This window comes from Peromyscus maniculatus, chromosome 1, assembly GCF_049852395.1.
Source record: "Peromyscus maniculatus bairdii isolate BWxNUB_F1_BW_parent chromosome 1, HU_Pman_BW_mat_3.1, whole genome shotgun sequence".
NCBI lineage: Eukaryota > Metazoa > Chordata > Mammalia > Rodentia > Cricetidae > Peromyscus > Peromyscus maniculatus.
The window spans coordinates 115,554,542-115,572,230 of NC_134852.1; the positions used below are offsets into that span (position 1 = coordinate 115,554,542).

The 17,689-nt window shown below is 40.0% G+C and overlaps 1 protein-coding gene across 1 annotated transcript; it reads right to left on the reverse strand.

Moving 5' to 3' along the window:
* Positions 1–10,067: 10,067 nt before the first annotated feature.
* On the reverse strand, positions 10,068–14,998 carry LOC102903048 (olfactory receptor 52N2). Its single transcript, XM_076566400.1, has 2 exons — positions 14,893–14,998; positions 10,068–12,760 (listed from the first exon to the last, which is right to left on the reverse strand). Exon 2 carries the CDS (start codon positions 12,708–12,710, stop codon positions 11,754–11,756), a length of 957 nt encoding a protein of 318 aa, XP_076422515.1. The 5' UTR covers positions 12,711–12,760; positions 14,893–14,998; the 3' UTR covers positions 10,068–11,753.
* Between the last annotated feature and the right edge of the window lie 2,691 nt (positions 14,999–17,689).

Sequence of the window (17,689 nt, forward strand, 5' to 3'; positions counted from 1 at the left end):
TCTACGCTCCTTACCAGACGTTCCGGTAACCACCAAGCTTCCCTCTCTTGTGAAAAACCACAAGCATGTCCTCGACCCCATATTAAAACAAGATCGGGACCCTTCCATAATCCCGAGCAGGGATCTTTCCATTTCACTTGAGCAAAAGTCGATTGGATGCCACTGTGCCAAAATCTTATATGTGGCAGACTGCTCACGGACATCCATATTCAAAAAGTTCAGAACAAAAAAAGCATGATTTAATGTATTATGTGGTGATTGAGGATAAATTTCTTCCTTTTTTATTTTCATTTTTTGAAGTTGTACTTTAAGACTGCTATGAGCCCTTCCTACAATACCTTGTCCCTGAGGATTATAAGGAATACCTGTTTTATGTACCATTTCCCATTGGGTACAAAATTGTTGAAATGCCTTACTACTATACCCAGAACCATTATCAGTTTTAATAATTTTGCTATACCCATATATGAAACACACTTCAAGCAGTGCATAATTACATGTTTTGCAGCTTTCCCAGGTTGTGCACTAGCCATTAAAAATCCCGAATAAGTGTCAATGGTCACATGTACATATCTTAATTTGCCAAATTCTGCAATATGCGTAACATCCATTTGCCATAGAGGATTGGGAAGAAGACCTCGAGGGTTTACCCCTAAGTGAGGGATAGGAAAATATTTTGGACATACCCCCACATCATTTAACTATTTGACGAGCTGCTTCTTTGCTAAGATTGAATTGCTTTCTTAAACTTTTGCTTTTTTTTTTTTTTTTTTTTTTTGGTTTTTCGAGACAGGGTTTCTCTGTGTAGCTTTGCGCCTTTCTTGGAACTCACTTGGTAGCCCAGGCTGGCTTCGAACTCAGAGATCTGCCTGGCTCTGCCTCCCGAGTGCTGGGATTAAAGGCGTGCGCCACCACCGCCCGGCAAACTTTTGCTATTTTGATGAAGAGCATGTGACTGTTGAGCCATTTCCACTTGGGATAATGCTCAGCCATTGCATTACCCTCAGCTAAAGGACCAGGAAGACTGGAGTGAGCTCTAATATGGTACACAAAGCTTGGCAGCTTTCTTTTATGAATGTGTCTTGAATTTCTTGAAACATTTTGACTTGATTGTTGTTAGTTGCAGTATTTTCACCAAAACGGTTACTATTCAAAGGAGTCAAGAACATAGATGTTTTTTCATGGAACTATCCTTCATTAGCTTACTTTGAGAAAAAGCATTTTCAGGATTTAGTATTTTCATTTCATTAGCTTTAACTCCTGATGTTATTAGCAGCTGTGATATTTAGCATTGATTTCTTACAAGGAACTTTCGGGTAAAGCAACTATTTTTGTAAGACAGCTAGATTCTGAAGTTTGTTTCCCATCTATAAAGCAGTCATTTCCTTTTTGAATGTCTGTTTCCTTGTCTCCTTATTAGATTTGCAAAGGAATCACTCATTGCAGGCAGTTTGTTCAAAAGGCAAAGGACTTTAACTTCAACATAAGTTTTTTCATATCTAAGACAACGTTCAGTGTATAAACTGCTTTCCCTGGTTTTCTTAAGGATTTTAAAGTGGCTTGTTTGCTCTTATAGGTAGCTTTTTTGTCATCCCATTACTGTAAAAACTTTGCACAGCTATTAGGGTAAATAAGGCATTTTACTAAAGGAGCCCCAAACCTCGAAGCACCTAGTTCCATATCCTTTCAATTTTTCATTGGAACTGACACTTAGATGATTTTCCTTATTCTTTTAAAAGCTGTATTTTAAGTTTACCATGAACGTATTTTCGAGCTGACCAGGGCAATGTCACCATCTTTACTGGAAAACCTATCTTTCCCAGAATGCATTTCCCTTATATCAGTCCTTTGTTGCAAGAAAGCTTATGGACTTCACTTCCCATAGTTCTTTTCGGGTCTGAGAGCTGAGAGTCAACTGGTTCTCTTTTACCAGACTGACTTACAAATTCTTGCCCGGGAGGTTTAAAGAAAGTTTGATTTTGCAACGGGAGATTTGAACAAGCATTTTACATTTTCACCTATGGGCCATTGGAAGGTTTCTATTCTCTCCTCAGCTGGCTTTAACAGGTGTCTCTCCATTTGACACTGGCCCCCAAATCAGAACTGCACCTGCTTCATTAGCATGAATTGAGGCTGGCATTTCTGATAGCAACTTTCCTCGGGGCTTGTGTTTGTTTTAGCCAGTCAGTGAAAAACAAGATCATGTACAACAGCTTTTCCATAGCTCTTTCAGAGAGATTTTCTCCCACTGATCTTATTCTCATTTTGCTTGTTCCTTCCCCCCCAAGATGCAGAGCTTCAGGCATCTGTCTGCGGCTCTGTACCTCTGCTAGCTGCCTTTGGAGGTAGGGGCTTTTTTTCTCCCCCCAATCTGCCTCAAATTCTAGCAGCTTTTTCAGGTCATGCATTTTCTGTGGAGGATTATGTCCCTTTCTCTGTATCTTCAGAGTCTTTCTCCCAGACAGTTCTCAGTTTGGTCTCAATCTATCCCCTCTACCCCAGAAACATTTCCCAATTTCCCAGTGACAGCTTTTTTGCTTCTGAAGGTAGGGGCTTTAGTCCGGTTTTTGTTTTTGGGGTCTGTGTGGTTTGCGTACAGACTGAAAATCTAACAAGGGAGGCTTTTGCTATTTCTAAACTCCCATTAGGACAGATGTTTTGCCTCATCAGGCCTTCACTTGGCCCAGTCCCCCAGTGGGTTGCATTTGCTTGTCTGGGTGCTCAAGGACAGAGCTTATGCCAGATGCAATCACCCCTCAGGGCTACACTCCCTCATCTCACAGGGAGTCAGTTGAAACAAAACTTCTCATAAAGATGCTTTCTCTGACAGAAAAGAAAGCTTTACTCTTGGATAGTTCTGTTCTGCCCTGGCTGGGCTCTTTCCCCGGACAGCGTTCTGACTCAGCAGCACAACTGCTTCAGACAGAGTTCAGCTTTACTGTTTTCCCAGAAAGGTCCTTTCTCTGATAGGAAAGCTTTTTCTCAGATTTCTTTTTGCAGCTGTGGACACTGTAATCCCACCTAACAACCCAGGACTTTCAGGAAAGCGGGCAACTGTGAGGTTCCCACTGGCTTTAGCTTTGGTTGTTTATTAGCAATCTTCCCCTGGGTCCTGCACCTTCCTGCCTCAGCTCTGTGCTGCAGGAAGTTTACCACTGCAGGAACCCTAGTATCCCTGAAATGTACTCCCAACTCAGATGCTGGCCAGTCACCTCTGGGTTTTTGGTCAGACGAGAGGAGACAATGCTTATCGAGTTTGCATTGCTTCAGGGGAAACTTTGCTTAGGATAATTAGGAGCACCTTTTCATTCTGAAATGCTCACTCAGAAACAAAACCTTTGATGCCTCAGCTCAGCTGTAACTGAAAAACTTGGCTTTTTTGCTTTTCTCAGGTAAAGTTTCCTGCCCTTTTGGGCTCTCTGTAGCTCTTCACCCACACTCTCCCAAGCGTTTCCCTCAGGGTACTCAGACCCACTGTCTTTTACTAGCTTGAAGAGATAGAGCTTAGAAAAGATTTTTAGGAACTTGTCCCTGCCTCCTTCATTGCAGGAAGAATTTTTAAAGCTTGAAAGAGAACTTAGAGAAGTTGCTGTCTTAAGAGGTTTGTTGTTTTCCCTTAGAATTAATCACAGGAGGTCCCCATACTAATATCTTCAAGTGATTATAATTTTTTGTCCTGAGAAAGTTAAAGGCTTTAGGTTTTAAGTTTTTTAAGAGCTTTTAAAATTAAAGCTTTGAGATCCCCCCCCCCAATTTTCCAAGAAAAGCTTTATAGTTTGAGACTTTTCCCCCCAAGAGAGAAAGACCAACTTTCCAAAACTTCTGAACTTTAAACTTTGGCTTTTTACACCTACATTTTTGCCTCAGATAGAAAACACTTTCTCCTGGCTGCTTGGACTTAGCACTTCAGCTGTCCCCAGGACAAAAGCTTCCTTAGGAAACTTTCTTCCCCAAAAGCTCAAAGAGTTTTTTTTACTACCCGTAAAGCCCAAAGAAAGTTTTTCCCCCAGTTTGCATTCATAGCTCCCAAAGTTAGAAAATTGGAGAGTCGTTCTGTCTAGTTGCCTTATTTTTTTTCTACATGATCTTACACTTCTAAGTTTTACCTACACTATACCTTATACTTATTTTTCACAGAAATTGAGAAAGGGATAGAAGATAGAAAATTTTGACAGAATTTTGCGCTGCAGCATCGGACATCCTTCCAGTCCATTTTCCTTTTCTCTCAATGATAAAACCCCTGCCCCTCTATAATATATGTAAAATATATATTTTCCATAACACTGGCATGCCTTTCCACTGGCAAGGCTGACCCACACTTTCGTCAAAAACTCTGTAATAAAACTATTTTCCTTTATCTTTAGTCCCTATTAAAAACTTTGTCTTTAGTCCCTGTTCATTTGTCTTAGTCCCCCCCTTTTTGTCTTTAGTCCCTTTTTTCTTTTTTCTTTAGTCCCTGCTCATGGTGCCATTCTGTAGGGCATTTACCCACCAACCCCACAACTCCCCAGAGTTTTCCTAAGTTGAGCAGCAGGAAATATTAGAAGGATTTATTGCAGAGATAAACAGAAAATAAAGGATAACCTAGAGAGGGCCTGGAACCTTTTCTAACAGGCCCTGACTGGCTCTGCCCAGGGTTTTTATAGAGACGCCAAGGGGTGGAGAAAAGACCTCCTCCCCTAGCACAGCCAAGTGCAGACTATCTCAGACACCTGCACTCAGGCCCATGGTCCTAATCATCCTCTATGCGGACATATGGGTAAAGCCACGAGGAACCCGAAAACGGGCTCCCACAGGTAGCTTTTTGTTTGATCCGAGTTCTCAAGAGGTAAGATTAAGCTTTCTAGCATTGCATTGAGAAGAAACTTCATTCTGAGCTGAAAAATAGTTTTGGGACAGTATTGCCATCTTTAGCTGAAAACTACATTTCCCAGAATGCATTTCTCTTCATCAGCTCACTTTACGAGCTAGCTTTCGGACTTCATTTCCCATAGTTCTTTTGGGGTCTGGGAGTCAACTTCAGGTAGTTTTACCGGACTTGCTTACCAAGTTTTTACACTTTTGCAACAAGAGATTTGAATCAAACGTTTTAAGCTTTCAGCTACGGGAGACTGGGAGATTTCTGTTCTCTTCTCAGCTGGCTTCAACAGGTGTCTTTGCTTTATCGAACACCGGCCCTGAATCAGAACTGCACCTGCCTCTTTAGCAGGAATTGAGGCGGGCATGCCTTTCACCAACTTTCCTCGGGGCTTGTGTTTGTCTTAGCAGTCAGTAAAAAACAAAAGCCAACTTTCCTCGGGGCTTGTGTTTGCCTTAGCAGTCAGTAAAAAACAAAAGCATTTACAACAGAGCTTTTCCATAGCTCCTTCAGAGAGATTTTCTCCCACTGATCTTATCCTCATTTTACTTGTTCCTTTCCTCCCAAATGCAGAGCTTCAGATATCTCAGGCTGTGGCTCTGGTTCCTCTGCTAGATGCCTTTGGAGATAGGGGCTCTCCTCCCACCCCCTAATCTGCCTCGAATTCTAGCAGCTTTTTCAGGTCATGCATTTTCTAGGGAGGAATCTGTCCCTTCTGTTTCTTCAGAGAGTCTTTCTCCCAGACAGTTCCCAGTTTGGTCTCAATCTATCCCCTCTGCACCAGAAACAGTTTCCAACACCACAGTGACAGCTTTCCCTGCTACTGAAAGTAGGGGCTTTTTGTCTGTTTCTGTTTTCCCGGTCTGTGAGGTTTGTGTTCAGATTGAAAAAAGAAAAAAAAAAATCAAGCTTCTGCTTTTCTAACAGGGGAGGTTTTTGCCATCTCTAAACTCCCATTAGGACAGGTGTTTTGCCTCATCAGGCCTTCACCTGGCCCAGTCCCCCAGTGGGTTGCATTTGTCTGGGTGCTCAAGGAGAGAGCTTACCGCCTGAGGCAATCACCCCTCAGGGCTACACACCATCTTACAGGAGTCAGTTGAAACAAAGCTTTTCTCGTAAAGATGCTTTCTCTGACAGAAAAGAAAGCTTTACTCCTGGATAGTTCTGTTCTGCCCTGGCTGGGCTCTTTCCCCGGACAGCGTTCTGACTCAGCAGCACAACTGCTTCAGACAGAGTTCAGCTTTACTGATTTCCCAGAAAGGTCCTTTCTCTGATAGGAAAGCTTTTCTCACATTTCTTTTTGCAGCTGTGGATTTATCAACCCAGGTCTTGTAGGAAAGCAGACAACTGTGCTGTTCTCACCGGCTTTAGCTTTGTTTGTTCATTAGCAATCTTCCCCTAGGTCCTGCACCTTCCTGCCTCAGCTCTGTGCTGCAGGAAGTTTACAACTACAGGAACCCTAGTATCCCTGAAATGCACTCCAACTCAGAGACGCTGGCCAGTCACCTCTGGGTTTTTGGTCAGAAAAGAGGAGACAATGCTTATAGAGTTTGCATTGCTTCGGGGGAATCTTTGCATTAGGACGATTAGGAACACTTTTTCATAGACGCTCACTCAAAAACCCTTGATGCCTCAGCTTAGCTGTAACAGAAAGGCTTGGCTTTTTTTGCTTTTCCCACACAGTTTCCTGCCCCTTTGGGCTCTCTGTAGCTCTTTAGCCACACTCTCCCAAGCATTTCCCCTCAGGGTACTCTGACCCACTGTCTTTTACTAGCTTGAAGAGACAGAGCTTAGAGGTTTTAAGGAACTCCATCCCTGCCTCATGCTTTGCAGAGAGGATTTTTCAAACTTGAAAGAACTTAGAGGTTTTGCTGTCTTAAGAAGTTTGTTTTCCCTTGGAGTGAATCACAGGTGATTCCCATACTAGTATCTTCAGGTGATTCTAATTTTTGTCCTTGTAAGAGAGAAAAAGGCTTTAATTTTTTTAAAGAGCTTTTAGTTTGAGAAAGATAAAGGCTTTTTAGAGAGATTTTTCCCCCCAAATTTTTCAAGAAAAGCTTTTTAGTTTAAGAGAAAGATTCCCCCCTCCCCCCCTCGAGAGAAAAAGACCAACTTTTCCCAAAACTTCTGGACTTTAAACTTTATGGCGTTTTACACCCTCTTTTTTTTTTGGTTTTTCGAGACAGGGTTTCTCTGTGTAGCTTTGCGCCTTTTCCTGGAACTCACTTGGTAGCCCAGGCTGGCCTCGAACTCACAGAGATCCACCTGGCTCTGCCTCCCGAGTGCTGGGATTAAAGGCGTGCGCCACCACCGCCCGGCTAACACCCCCATTTTTGCCTCAGGGAGAAATCACTTTCTCCTGCCGCTTGGACTTAGAATTTCAACTGTCCCCAGGACATGAGCTTCCATAGGAAACTTTTTCTTCCCCATAAGCTTAAAGAAGAGCCTTTTTACTAACTGTAACGCTCAAAGATTTTCCCCCCAGTTTGCATTCATAGCCCCCAAAGTTAGAAAATTGAAGAGTTTTTCTGTCTAGTTGCTTTTACTTATCTTAAATTTTTTCTACTCCACCTTACACATTTCTAAGTTTTTCCTACACTATATTACTACACTATGCCTTATACTTTTCACAGATAGAAATTGAGAAAGGGATAGAAGATTGAAAATTTTGAGGACTTTTGCGCTGCAGCATCAGACGTGTCCTTTTCCACTGGCAGGGTCTAACTCGCATTTTAGCCAAAAACTCTAATAAAACTGTTATTTTCCTTTGTCTTTAGTCCCTGTTCATTTGTCTTTACTCCCCCCTTTTTTTCTTTAGTCCCTGTTCATGGTGCCATTCTGTGGGGCATTTACCCACCAACCCCACAGTTCCCCCAGAGTTTTTTTGAGTGTGAGCAGCCAGAAATATTAATTAGAAGGATTTATATTGCAGAGATAAACAGAAAATAAAGGATAGCCTCAAGAGGGTCTGGAACCTATTCCAAGGAGCCCTGACTGTCTCTGCCCTAGAATATTTATAGATAAGCCAAGGGGTGGAGCAAAAGACCTCCTCCCAGCACAGCCAAGTGCAGACCATCTCAGACACCTGCACTCAGGCCCATGGTCCTAATCATTCTCTCAATGAGGACCTGCTGAGTAAAGCCATGAGGAATCTGAAAACGGGCTCCCACAATCCTGGTGCCTCAGTTTGCTTAAAATGTGTACAAATTATTGTCATTTTCAAATCTGCTTGTAGGATCAAATGAGCCTATATTTTAAATATATTATCTGGAAAACATATGTTTTGCTGTTATTGTGGTTGTTATGCTCCTGAGAATGTTTATATCTTGAAAGAAATTCCAGAGGAAAACATGGAGAGGCTTCACTCTCCCACGGATACTCTGAGTCCTGAGAAGAACCTGTAAGGGTACAATTAGAACACTAGTAGAAACTGGGTAATTGTGATTTTTGTTTGTTTGTTTGTTTGTTTGTTTTTGGAAAGCAGAAAAAAGCTGAGGAGACATAGGGAGATGAACTGAGGACTCAGGAGGCAGAGGCTATGTGGAAATCTGACCATCAAAGACACTGTCTACTTGGCAACAGATTAGGATTAAATGTTTTTCTGAAAACTTGTTAATTCAAAGGTGAAGGGCGGAGTTGTGTCTGGTGTCCTGTGAAGAAACATTTCCAGAACTTCCCTGACAGACGTTCTACTGCCTTTCTTGTCATGCTTTTGTTCCTCCTACTTTCGGAAGCTTTATAACTGAAAATGTTTCCTTACCCTTAACATTTAACACATACTGCTTATCTTCCTCTACTCCCTAAGTACTTACATAGAGTCATCTCATAGTCCACTTTCTCGTTAAAACCTTCACTCACTGCCTCTTATAAATAACAATCAGCATTCACTTAGTTGTAATTATAGTCATCTCAAGATGTCTCTGTCTCTAGTCGATTTCAGTACAGTTTTTAATCATTTACCTCAGTAAAGAGTAGAGAGCCAGGCACATAGAGAACATAAAATCAGCAAAGCAAACAAACAAAAACAAAAACCTAATGCTGATCAGAAAGGCTTCCTCTTGCAGTAGAAGGGCATTAACACAGAGAAACAATAATTAGGCAACGTGCAGAATGTTGAATGACTTTGGAGCAATCAATCTTAAATAGCAGGTCTTTCACCACACCTTCTCCTGTCAAGGCTCAGAAATCTATGCAGAAGAGGGGTGGATGAATTCAAGGAAACAGTGTGTTGTGGACACAGCAGGACTGATACACATATAAACCCACAGAGAATGTGACAGCATATACAAGACCTGCACAGGTTCCAACCAGACAAAATCCAGCTACTGAAAAAGGAAAGTAGATGCAGTATTCCACCCATAACCAAAGGGCTATTTGCAATTGATGCCTGTTGGGAAAGGGAAAAATCAGTTTTCTTCAATAGAATGTCACTGTGTATATCAACCACACTCCAAGATAAGCCCATGCCCAGGAGGAGTTAGCCAACAAAAATGGACTCTAAATTTTTTGTGTATTTTTTGTTTTGGTATATTTGTCTTATTGTTTTTGGTTTTGTTGTTGTTAGTTGGTCTATTTTGTTTTTTGTTTTTCTTTTAAGAGAGAGAAAGAACATGAGGTTGGGTGGCTAGGGAGGTAAGGAGGATCTAGAAAAAGTTGGGGGAAGGGAAGAATATAATCAACATATATTGTATGGAAAAATTTAGAGAAAAAAGAAATAAAAGTGTTTGGTCTATACTAGCATGCTTGTGAGAAGCCAACAAAAGCTCAGTCATAGAAAACTGATCCCTGCTAGGTGATGGTGGCATGTGCCTTTAATCCCAGCCCTTGGGGAGGCAGAGGTAGGCGGATCTCTGTGAGTTCAAGGCCTGCCTGGTCTACACAGTAGTTCCAGGACAGCCAGGGCTGTAATACAAGGACACCCTGTCTTCAAACACCAATAAATAAATTATTAATTGATATAAATTATTAACTCATTATATATATATATATATATATATATATATATATATATATATAGAGAGAGAGAGAGAGAGAGAGAGAGAGAGAGGAAGAGACAGAAAGAATGAAAACTAGTCCTCTACTGAGGAAAGATTTCTCATTAGACACTGATGTTCACAATGAGTCTGAGTTGAAAGTAACAGCTCATATATAATAGCACAATTAATTAAATGATTAGAATATACCAGAGACCATGTTGTGTTATTTCTTTAAGAACTGGCATATTTAATTATCCAGATACATTTTATTGGTAAGCTTTTGCCATATTTGAATCAAGTATAGAAGTTGACATTTTACAGGAATTCATTAACAGGACAATGTCTAATCCTTAGAAATCAAAGAATTTATCCTTCAGACTAACTGAATCCAAAACCAATGAAATATTCTCTCTAATAGTTGTCCACTAAAATGTCCTTCTTCAAGATTGCATCCATTTTTAATGCTCTCTTCTCTTTTTTTCATGTGTGTTTCATCACATTTCCCTGGCCAGTATGTCTATTCTCAGTGCCTTGCAATTTGGAATTATTTGACATTCAGCTCTGTATTCCTCAAATTAGATCCAGTTTATAGTTAGTAGTGTTAGTTAATAGTATTTTGTGTCTCAAAAATGAGTGAATTAGTGAAATAATATCAAATACTGTAGTAATCTGATGATTTTACCTTCTTAATCAATAATGGAATTAAGTCTCGTAGATCCAGTTTCCATGAAGCTTAGAAAATGAATGTTCAGGGAAGAATAGAACTCTTGGTCATTTAAGAAAACTAGAGAGTATTTATTTATTTACTATTAAGAAAATTTTTATTCATTTTACATACCAACCACAGATCTCCCTCTCATCCCTCCTCCTGTTCCTTCCCCAGCCTCCCCCACCAGTCCATCCCCACATCCCCTCCTCTGAAAAGGTAAGACTTCCATGGGGAGTCAGCAGAGCCTGGTATATTCAGTAGAGGCAGGTCCAAGCCCCTTCTCCTGCACCAAGGCTGTGCAAAGTGTCCCACCATAGGTATTGGGCTCCAAAAAAGCTAGTTCATGCACCAGGGATGGATCCTATTCCCACTGCCAGGGGCCCCTTAAACAGACCAACCTACACAACTGTCTCTCACTTATGTAGAAGGCCTAATCCAGTCCCATGCATGCTTTACAGCTGTTGGTCTAAAGTTCATGAGTTCCCACTAGCTTGGCTGGGTTGTATCTGTAAGTTTCCCCATCTGATCTTGATGCCCCTTGCTCATAGAATCCCTCTTCCTTCTCTTCAACTGGACTTCTGGAGCTCAGCCTGGTGCTTGGCTGTGCATCTCTGCATCTGCTTTCACCAGTTACTGGATGAACGCTCTATGATGACAGTTAGGGTATTCACCAATCTGATTACCAGGGTAGGCCAGTTCAGGCACGCTTAGAGAGTATTTACAAAGTTAACAAATAATTAGAATTGGGGTACTCCACAACAATATCAAAATACAGTTTGCCTTATATACACTGCAACAATGAACCCATGTTTTCTACATCAGCCAATGTACTTGATCTAAAAGAGTTTGCCCCTTAGTGGAGAGGACAAGATTGTCCCAAATTACCACAAGCCTATCTTTGAAATACAGAACACAGATTGACATTTAGCCTACACCCATCATTTCATTATATTTTCATCATTTCTATCTATATACAATTTTATAAACATAATAAAATTATAAAGAATGAGTACATTGTATACTAATTTCTACATTCTATACTTTGGCAGAACTTTCCTTACAAAGAATATTTCATAAGCAATGATTGCAAAGGCTTCAGCACATTTACATGTTAGATGAATTAATACTATTTCACTCGTCTTTTATGACATTTTACTCCACTATTTTCCTCATCACAAGCAGTTGCAACTGGTCTTAAAATGCATTTGTTTTAGGTAATGCCCATTTTGTCTCCGAGTAAAAATTTGATTACACTTTCCCGAATCTGCTTGGTCTTGACACCATAAACAATTGGATTCATGGTCGGGGGCAGTAGCAGGTAGAGGTTGGCTACTATGATGTGGATGTGATGGGGAATAGTGTGTCCTCCAAAACGATGAGTGAAGAAAGTAAAAAAGGCAGGTACATATGTAATCACAATAGCACAGATGTGAGATGTACAGGTGCTGAAGGCTTTGTGACGAGCATCTGAAGAGGACAGACTCACCACTGCTCGAAGTATCATAGTGTAAGACACAGAGATACAGCAAATGTCGAACAAACCAATCAGTAGAGCCACCATAAGGCCATAGATTGCATTGACCTTGGCATTGCCACAGGATACCTTGGCCACAGACATGTGATCACAGTAAGTATGGGGAATAAGGGTGCCTCGGCAATAGGGCAAGCGCTTGGTGAGGACAGTAAATGGAAAGATGAGCATCACACTCCTCAAGAAAGTAGCAAGACCAGCCTTGGCAATCACAGGGTTGGTGAGGATGGTGGTATAACGAAGAGGATAGCAGATAGCTACATAACGGTCCAGGGCCATGAGCATGAGCACACCAGATTCCATTCCAGTCAACATATGGACAAAGAACATCTGGACCAAGCAAGAATTAAATCCAATCTCCTTGAAGTTGAACCAGAATATGCACAGCATATTGGGCACAGTGGTAGTGCACAAGGTGACATCAGTGAAGGAGAGTAAGGCCAGGAAGTAATACATGGGCCGGTGCAGAGCCTCCTCATGGCCAATGAGGTAGATAAGCCCACAGTTCCCCACAACAGCAATCATGTACATGAAGCAGAACGGCAGAGAAATCCAGACATGTGCAGCTTCCAGCCCGGGAACACCATTCAGGATAAAGAATTCAGGGGTCAGGCTGGAGCTGTTGGCTCCAGACATAATGGCTGGCAGGATGAGAGCATTTTATACCCAACAATAAAGTCAGTTTTCTGGGAAAGTATATAAATAAAAGGTAAGTAGAGGGCTTAGAAAACAAACAATAGCATTAAAATGAAATCATTAAAAAGGTTTGCAGTCATTCTATGTAGTTTCATAGTCTCCTGCCACTTTTCACTTGACATGGTATATGATGCTGACTAGTTGATTAACCAATTTGTGGTTCACCTTTAACTATCTACAATGCATCAATCTCAGTGTTGACAAGATTATGGAAAAGGATAATTTTATACAATATGCTAAGACTATGAATAAGGAATATTCCAGGAATACAAGCAGTAATCATTATTGTTATTATTGAGCACCATATTACAAAACGAAATGCTAGATTCTATGACCTCCAAGGAGTTGAAATCTGTCCCCATGTGTGTGTGTGGGGAGGGGGATGGGGGACATATCTTTAAATCTGGAATGGAATACAGGGAAATCTTACCAGATTTCCTGAAAGGCTGCTATTACTTCAAGGTTACAAAGTTATTAGCCACTAGAATTTCTGAAGAGAATTTGTCTGTGTATTTGGAATGTATCTTACATGTCTCAATCCTAACATAGCCAGAGGGTACAAAAGCCACATTTAAAAAAAAGGTGGGGACAGTATATTTGGAGAGATTTGAACTGTTGGGTCTACATTCTTCTCAAAACTTAGAACTAATCAACAAGTGCAGGGATCTACACTGTCTCTCAATCATAATGAGTAATCTACCACAATGCCCAATCACATCACAGACAAATCAAACCCAGTTCTTCCTTTGCTTTCTATGGTACAGGGAATTTTGTCTCAAATTTCCCATGTCAGGTTTCTGGGCTCCATAGTGTTCTACAGTTATCTCAGCACTATTAATGGCACTAAAATATATTTCAAATAAGAAAAAACTAGGTTCCTAAAAGTCTATTCTCTAAAAATATGAGCTTCTTTGTATAACATATTTACAGTAGAGATGTAGGGCCCTGACTCTGAATTAAAGCTTCTTTGCAACACAAAATAGCAGAATAAACCTGAATTTGAAGAAGCAAATGATTTTCTATAATTTTAGAACCCTTAAAGGGAAGAAATCTCTAGCACTACAAATTATCATACAGCAAGATGAGAATATTGTCAGTGCCTGTAATTTAGTCATTGATGTATATTAGTTCTTACAATAATTGTAAGATATGGGATAAGGCATACACTATTCATTGTCTTGATACTTTGCCTTAGACATTCCTGACACCATTCTAATTTGAGGAAATATATTGATTAAGCAAATAGACAAAATCCCATACATTTAGGTTACTAATATTGCAGAGAAGGTTGATTCTTATACTCAAACCTAAATAACACAGATGCACCTCCTGTTTTCTTTGTGTAGATTAGAAAATACAGGTTTGGGAAGACAACATTTAAAGTGGCAAGGCAAGGATCAAACAAAAGTTTGAATTTTCAGCCACACATTCGGTGTTTGTGTCTGTGACCTCGAGTGACAGATCCTAATGCTGATGACCAGTTTCATGAGCTGAGTGTAACATGTTTAGCAAATTATGATGACATAAGAACATGATTTACAAATGCAAGGCAGAAAAACAAACCTGACCCTTAATTGTAACAGGGTAGAGACAGGGCAGATGTGAGGAGCCAGGGAGAGTTAGTTTCTCACTGGGGGAATCTCTCCACACAACAAATGTCTGTCAGACAGCTGCAGGATTATCTGGGACTCCTTTCAAAGATGCTGTGTGGCCTCTGGTTGTGTGGGGGATTTGCTTGGGTGGGTTTCTGCAGTGGAGCCTCCCTTAGCAAGTTCTCTCAATATCTTTTAATATTTAATTCTTGTTTTGTATTACTTCCCACTTCCCCCACAAAGGTCATTTCTACTGGAAGCAAATCTGAGCATAGCTATCCATTAGTCAAGGTAAAGAAAATACATTTCCTTCTTGTTGCAACCCATGACTGCCCAAACTTCACTGTCTCTGGTGAATTATGAAGTCATTTTACTGTTGCTTCAGTTATGGGAGCCTTTCTTCCCTTCTTTCCCAGGAAATGTACTGTAGGAGTTGGTGGAAATTTCATTGTCTGCATCTCTTGGAATTCTTGGACTTAAAGTTTTTCATTTTCTCACAATAAGAGTCATTAGAAGTCACTCAAACTTACCTCAGTGCCAGAAAAGACCAGAGCAGTGTACATGCCTGAGAATCTGAACGTAAAGGGTTCTACCCCTACCCAGCATTGCTGTATCATTTTGAGTGTTCTCCAGCATGGAGAGTGTGTACTTGATTGGGTCTTTGTAGTTCAGTGTCTCAGAAGACTGTGGTTGGAGAGATAAGACCCTTTGGGACTGTTGAGGTAATTTTAGCATTTATTTCATCTTCAAGCACAGGGGAAACTAGAGGGAAATTGTACCAAAGTTACATATCCTGTCCCAGGTGTAGATTCTGAAAAAATTCTGATAGTTGGAAATATTTGTCTTTCATTTTATTACCTTGTTCACAATTCTGTCTTATGACATCTCAACAACTACTATATATATATATATATATATATATATATATAATGTATGTGCATTTTTATTTATATATGTATATATTCACATGTATTTTATAGTTTTGAAAAAGAGACACGATAAAGACATAATCAGATATAACATCTAAGAGTAATGTAGAAAATTTCTCCTAGTTTATGTGTTATGTTTATTGATTAAATTAATGAATACATGTGTCTACATTTACATGAATAAACACACATAAATATTTGTCTTTTGAATATTTGTATATCATACACCTAAATGTTTTAGTCGTTGGGTTTCATTCTTACTATTTTATTGTAAAGGAAAATGATACTAACAATTTCAAAACAAATAATTAATATGCTTTGTTTCATGGTGAATGTACAAAGAATTTTTAACTACTTTTTGTTTGAAAATTTCATATATGCATATAATGTATTTTGATCAAATCACTTCCCATTTCATCCCACACAGTTCTTCCCCCTGTAGCAACACCAAGTCCCTCCCAATTTCATGTGCTCTTTTTAAAAACCCATTTAGACAATTTAGTTGTGCCAGTATATACTAGAACATGAGTAGCCTGTCAGGGACTGAATTTCTGTTAAAAAAGAAAGCAAAACAAAACAAAACAAAAAACCAAACTCTTCCTTTCCCACATGCCATCAATTGTCAATAGCTCCTCAGTACTTTGTGACCTCCCCATCCATGCCAGATATTTTGTTGACTTAATCTTGTGTAGGTCAAGATTTCCACCAAACACAGAACAATGCAGAAAGTCATCCTTCAACTTTTATTGAGAGTGTATCAATACCAATGCCTGCAATCATAAGCCTAACAAACAACTGATAAAGTGTAAAATGGTACAACTAACTAAGAAATTTCATTAGTTCTGCATATATCATTTTTATGATCTGGTGTTATCATTCTCAGAGTAAATAAAAACATTGGTCCACAAAGGGATATGTATGAATGTTTATGCAATCTAAGTATAATGGATGGATTATGAATTCCTAGTATATTTACACAATAGCATGTAATTTGGACATAGTAGGTTTATTCTTGTTATAATCTATGTATTAGTGAGTTTTAGATATTGAAGGCATCCATTACTTTTGTGTTAAGATAGATCTTTGTCTTTAGTTTCATAACATTGGATACAATTAGGAATATGTTGCAATGTCTCCTTGATGAATTGTTCCTTTAATCAGTATGATGTAAATTTCTTTATCTTGTCTAACTAGTTTTGGCTTGAAGTCTATTTTTTGAAGCTATGAAAAAAAGCCCCAGTGCCAGGCATGAGAAAACTTCCAAATAGTTGGTCCAGATACTTCAATTGCCTCCCCAAACAATGTATGTTATGGATGTAGTCCTTAGTTGCCTCTCAATGGTTGAGGGTGGGCCACTATCGATACAGACACTGTACACTTAGAACACAGGACTCAGATAATTCAAGCTGGATCTAACCTGAAATCCTCCTTCCTGTGGTCTAGCTTCTGTGGTTCCTTAAAATACTACGTAAGCTGCCAAGGGAGAGGAGCAATTAAACAGTCCTACCCAGCTGTAATACCCATTAATTGCAATTACCAACATAGCAAAATATTCATAAAAAGTCAAATAAGTGTCACTCACATGCCAGTGACAGCCAATGCTGTCTAATTGGACTTAAGGCACATTCAACAGGAGGAAAATTGTGGTTGGTACTGGAAATCTAGCCAGCTTCCTGGGACTAGCTAGGTCATAGACCATAGAAAACAAACTATCATGACTTTGCCAGACCAGTATAATTCCTTATACTTTTTAAGTCATTCTTATACCTACTACAGATAAGTGTAACTACTGTCCATCATCAAAGAATTGTCTCTTCACAGCAAGTGGAGAGCATCACAAAAAACTACAACTGGACACAATGCAGGGATCAATGGATTATGGGGATCCCAGCTATAATAGATGCATCTGCATCAGAACTCCTGCATCTATGGCTCAGGGACTGTACAGGAAGTGGGGACAGAAATTTTGTAAAAGCCAGAGTGCCAGAAATACTCCTGTGAAACAGTTTTGTGTGGTGATATATTGTGTCCCCCAATATATTGTGCATCCTAATAAACTTATCTGGGGTCAGAGGACAGAACAGCCACTGGATAGACATACAGGCCAGAAAATGGTGACAAGCACGCCTTTAATCCTATCACTTGGGAGGCAGAGATCCATCTGGATCTCTGTGAGTTTAAAGCCACACTGGAAATATCCAGGCATGGTGACTCACCCCTTTAATTCCAGGAAGTGAGCCTTTTATCCCAGAAAATGATGGCAAAAGCAGAAAGGTATAAAAGGTGTGAAAACCAGGAACTAGAGCTGGTTAAGCTTTCAGGCTTTTGAGCAACAGTTCAGCTGAAATCCATTCTGGATGAGGACTCAGAGGCTTCCAGTTTGAGGAAACAGGATCAG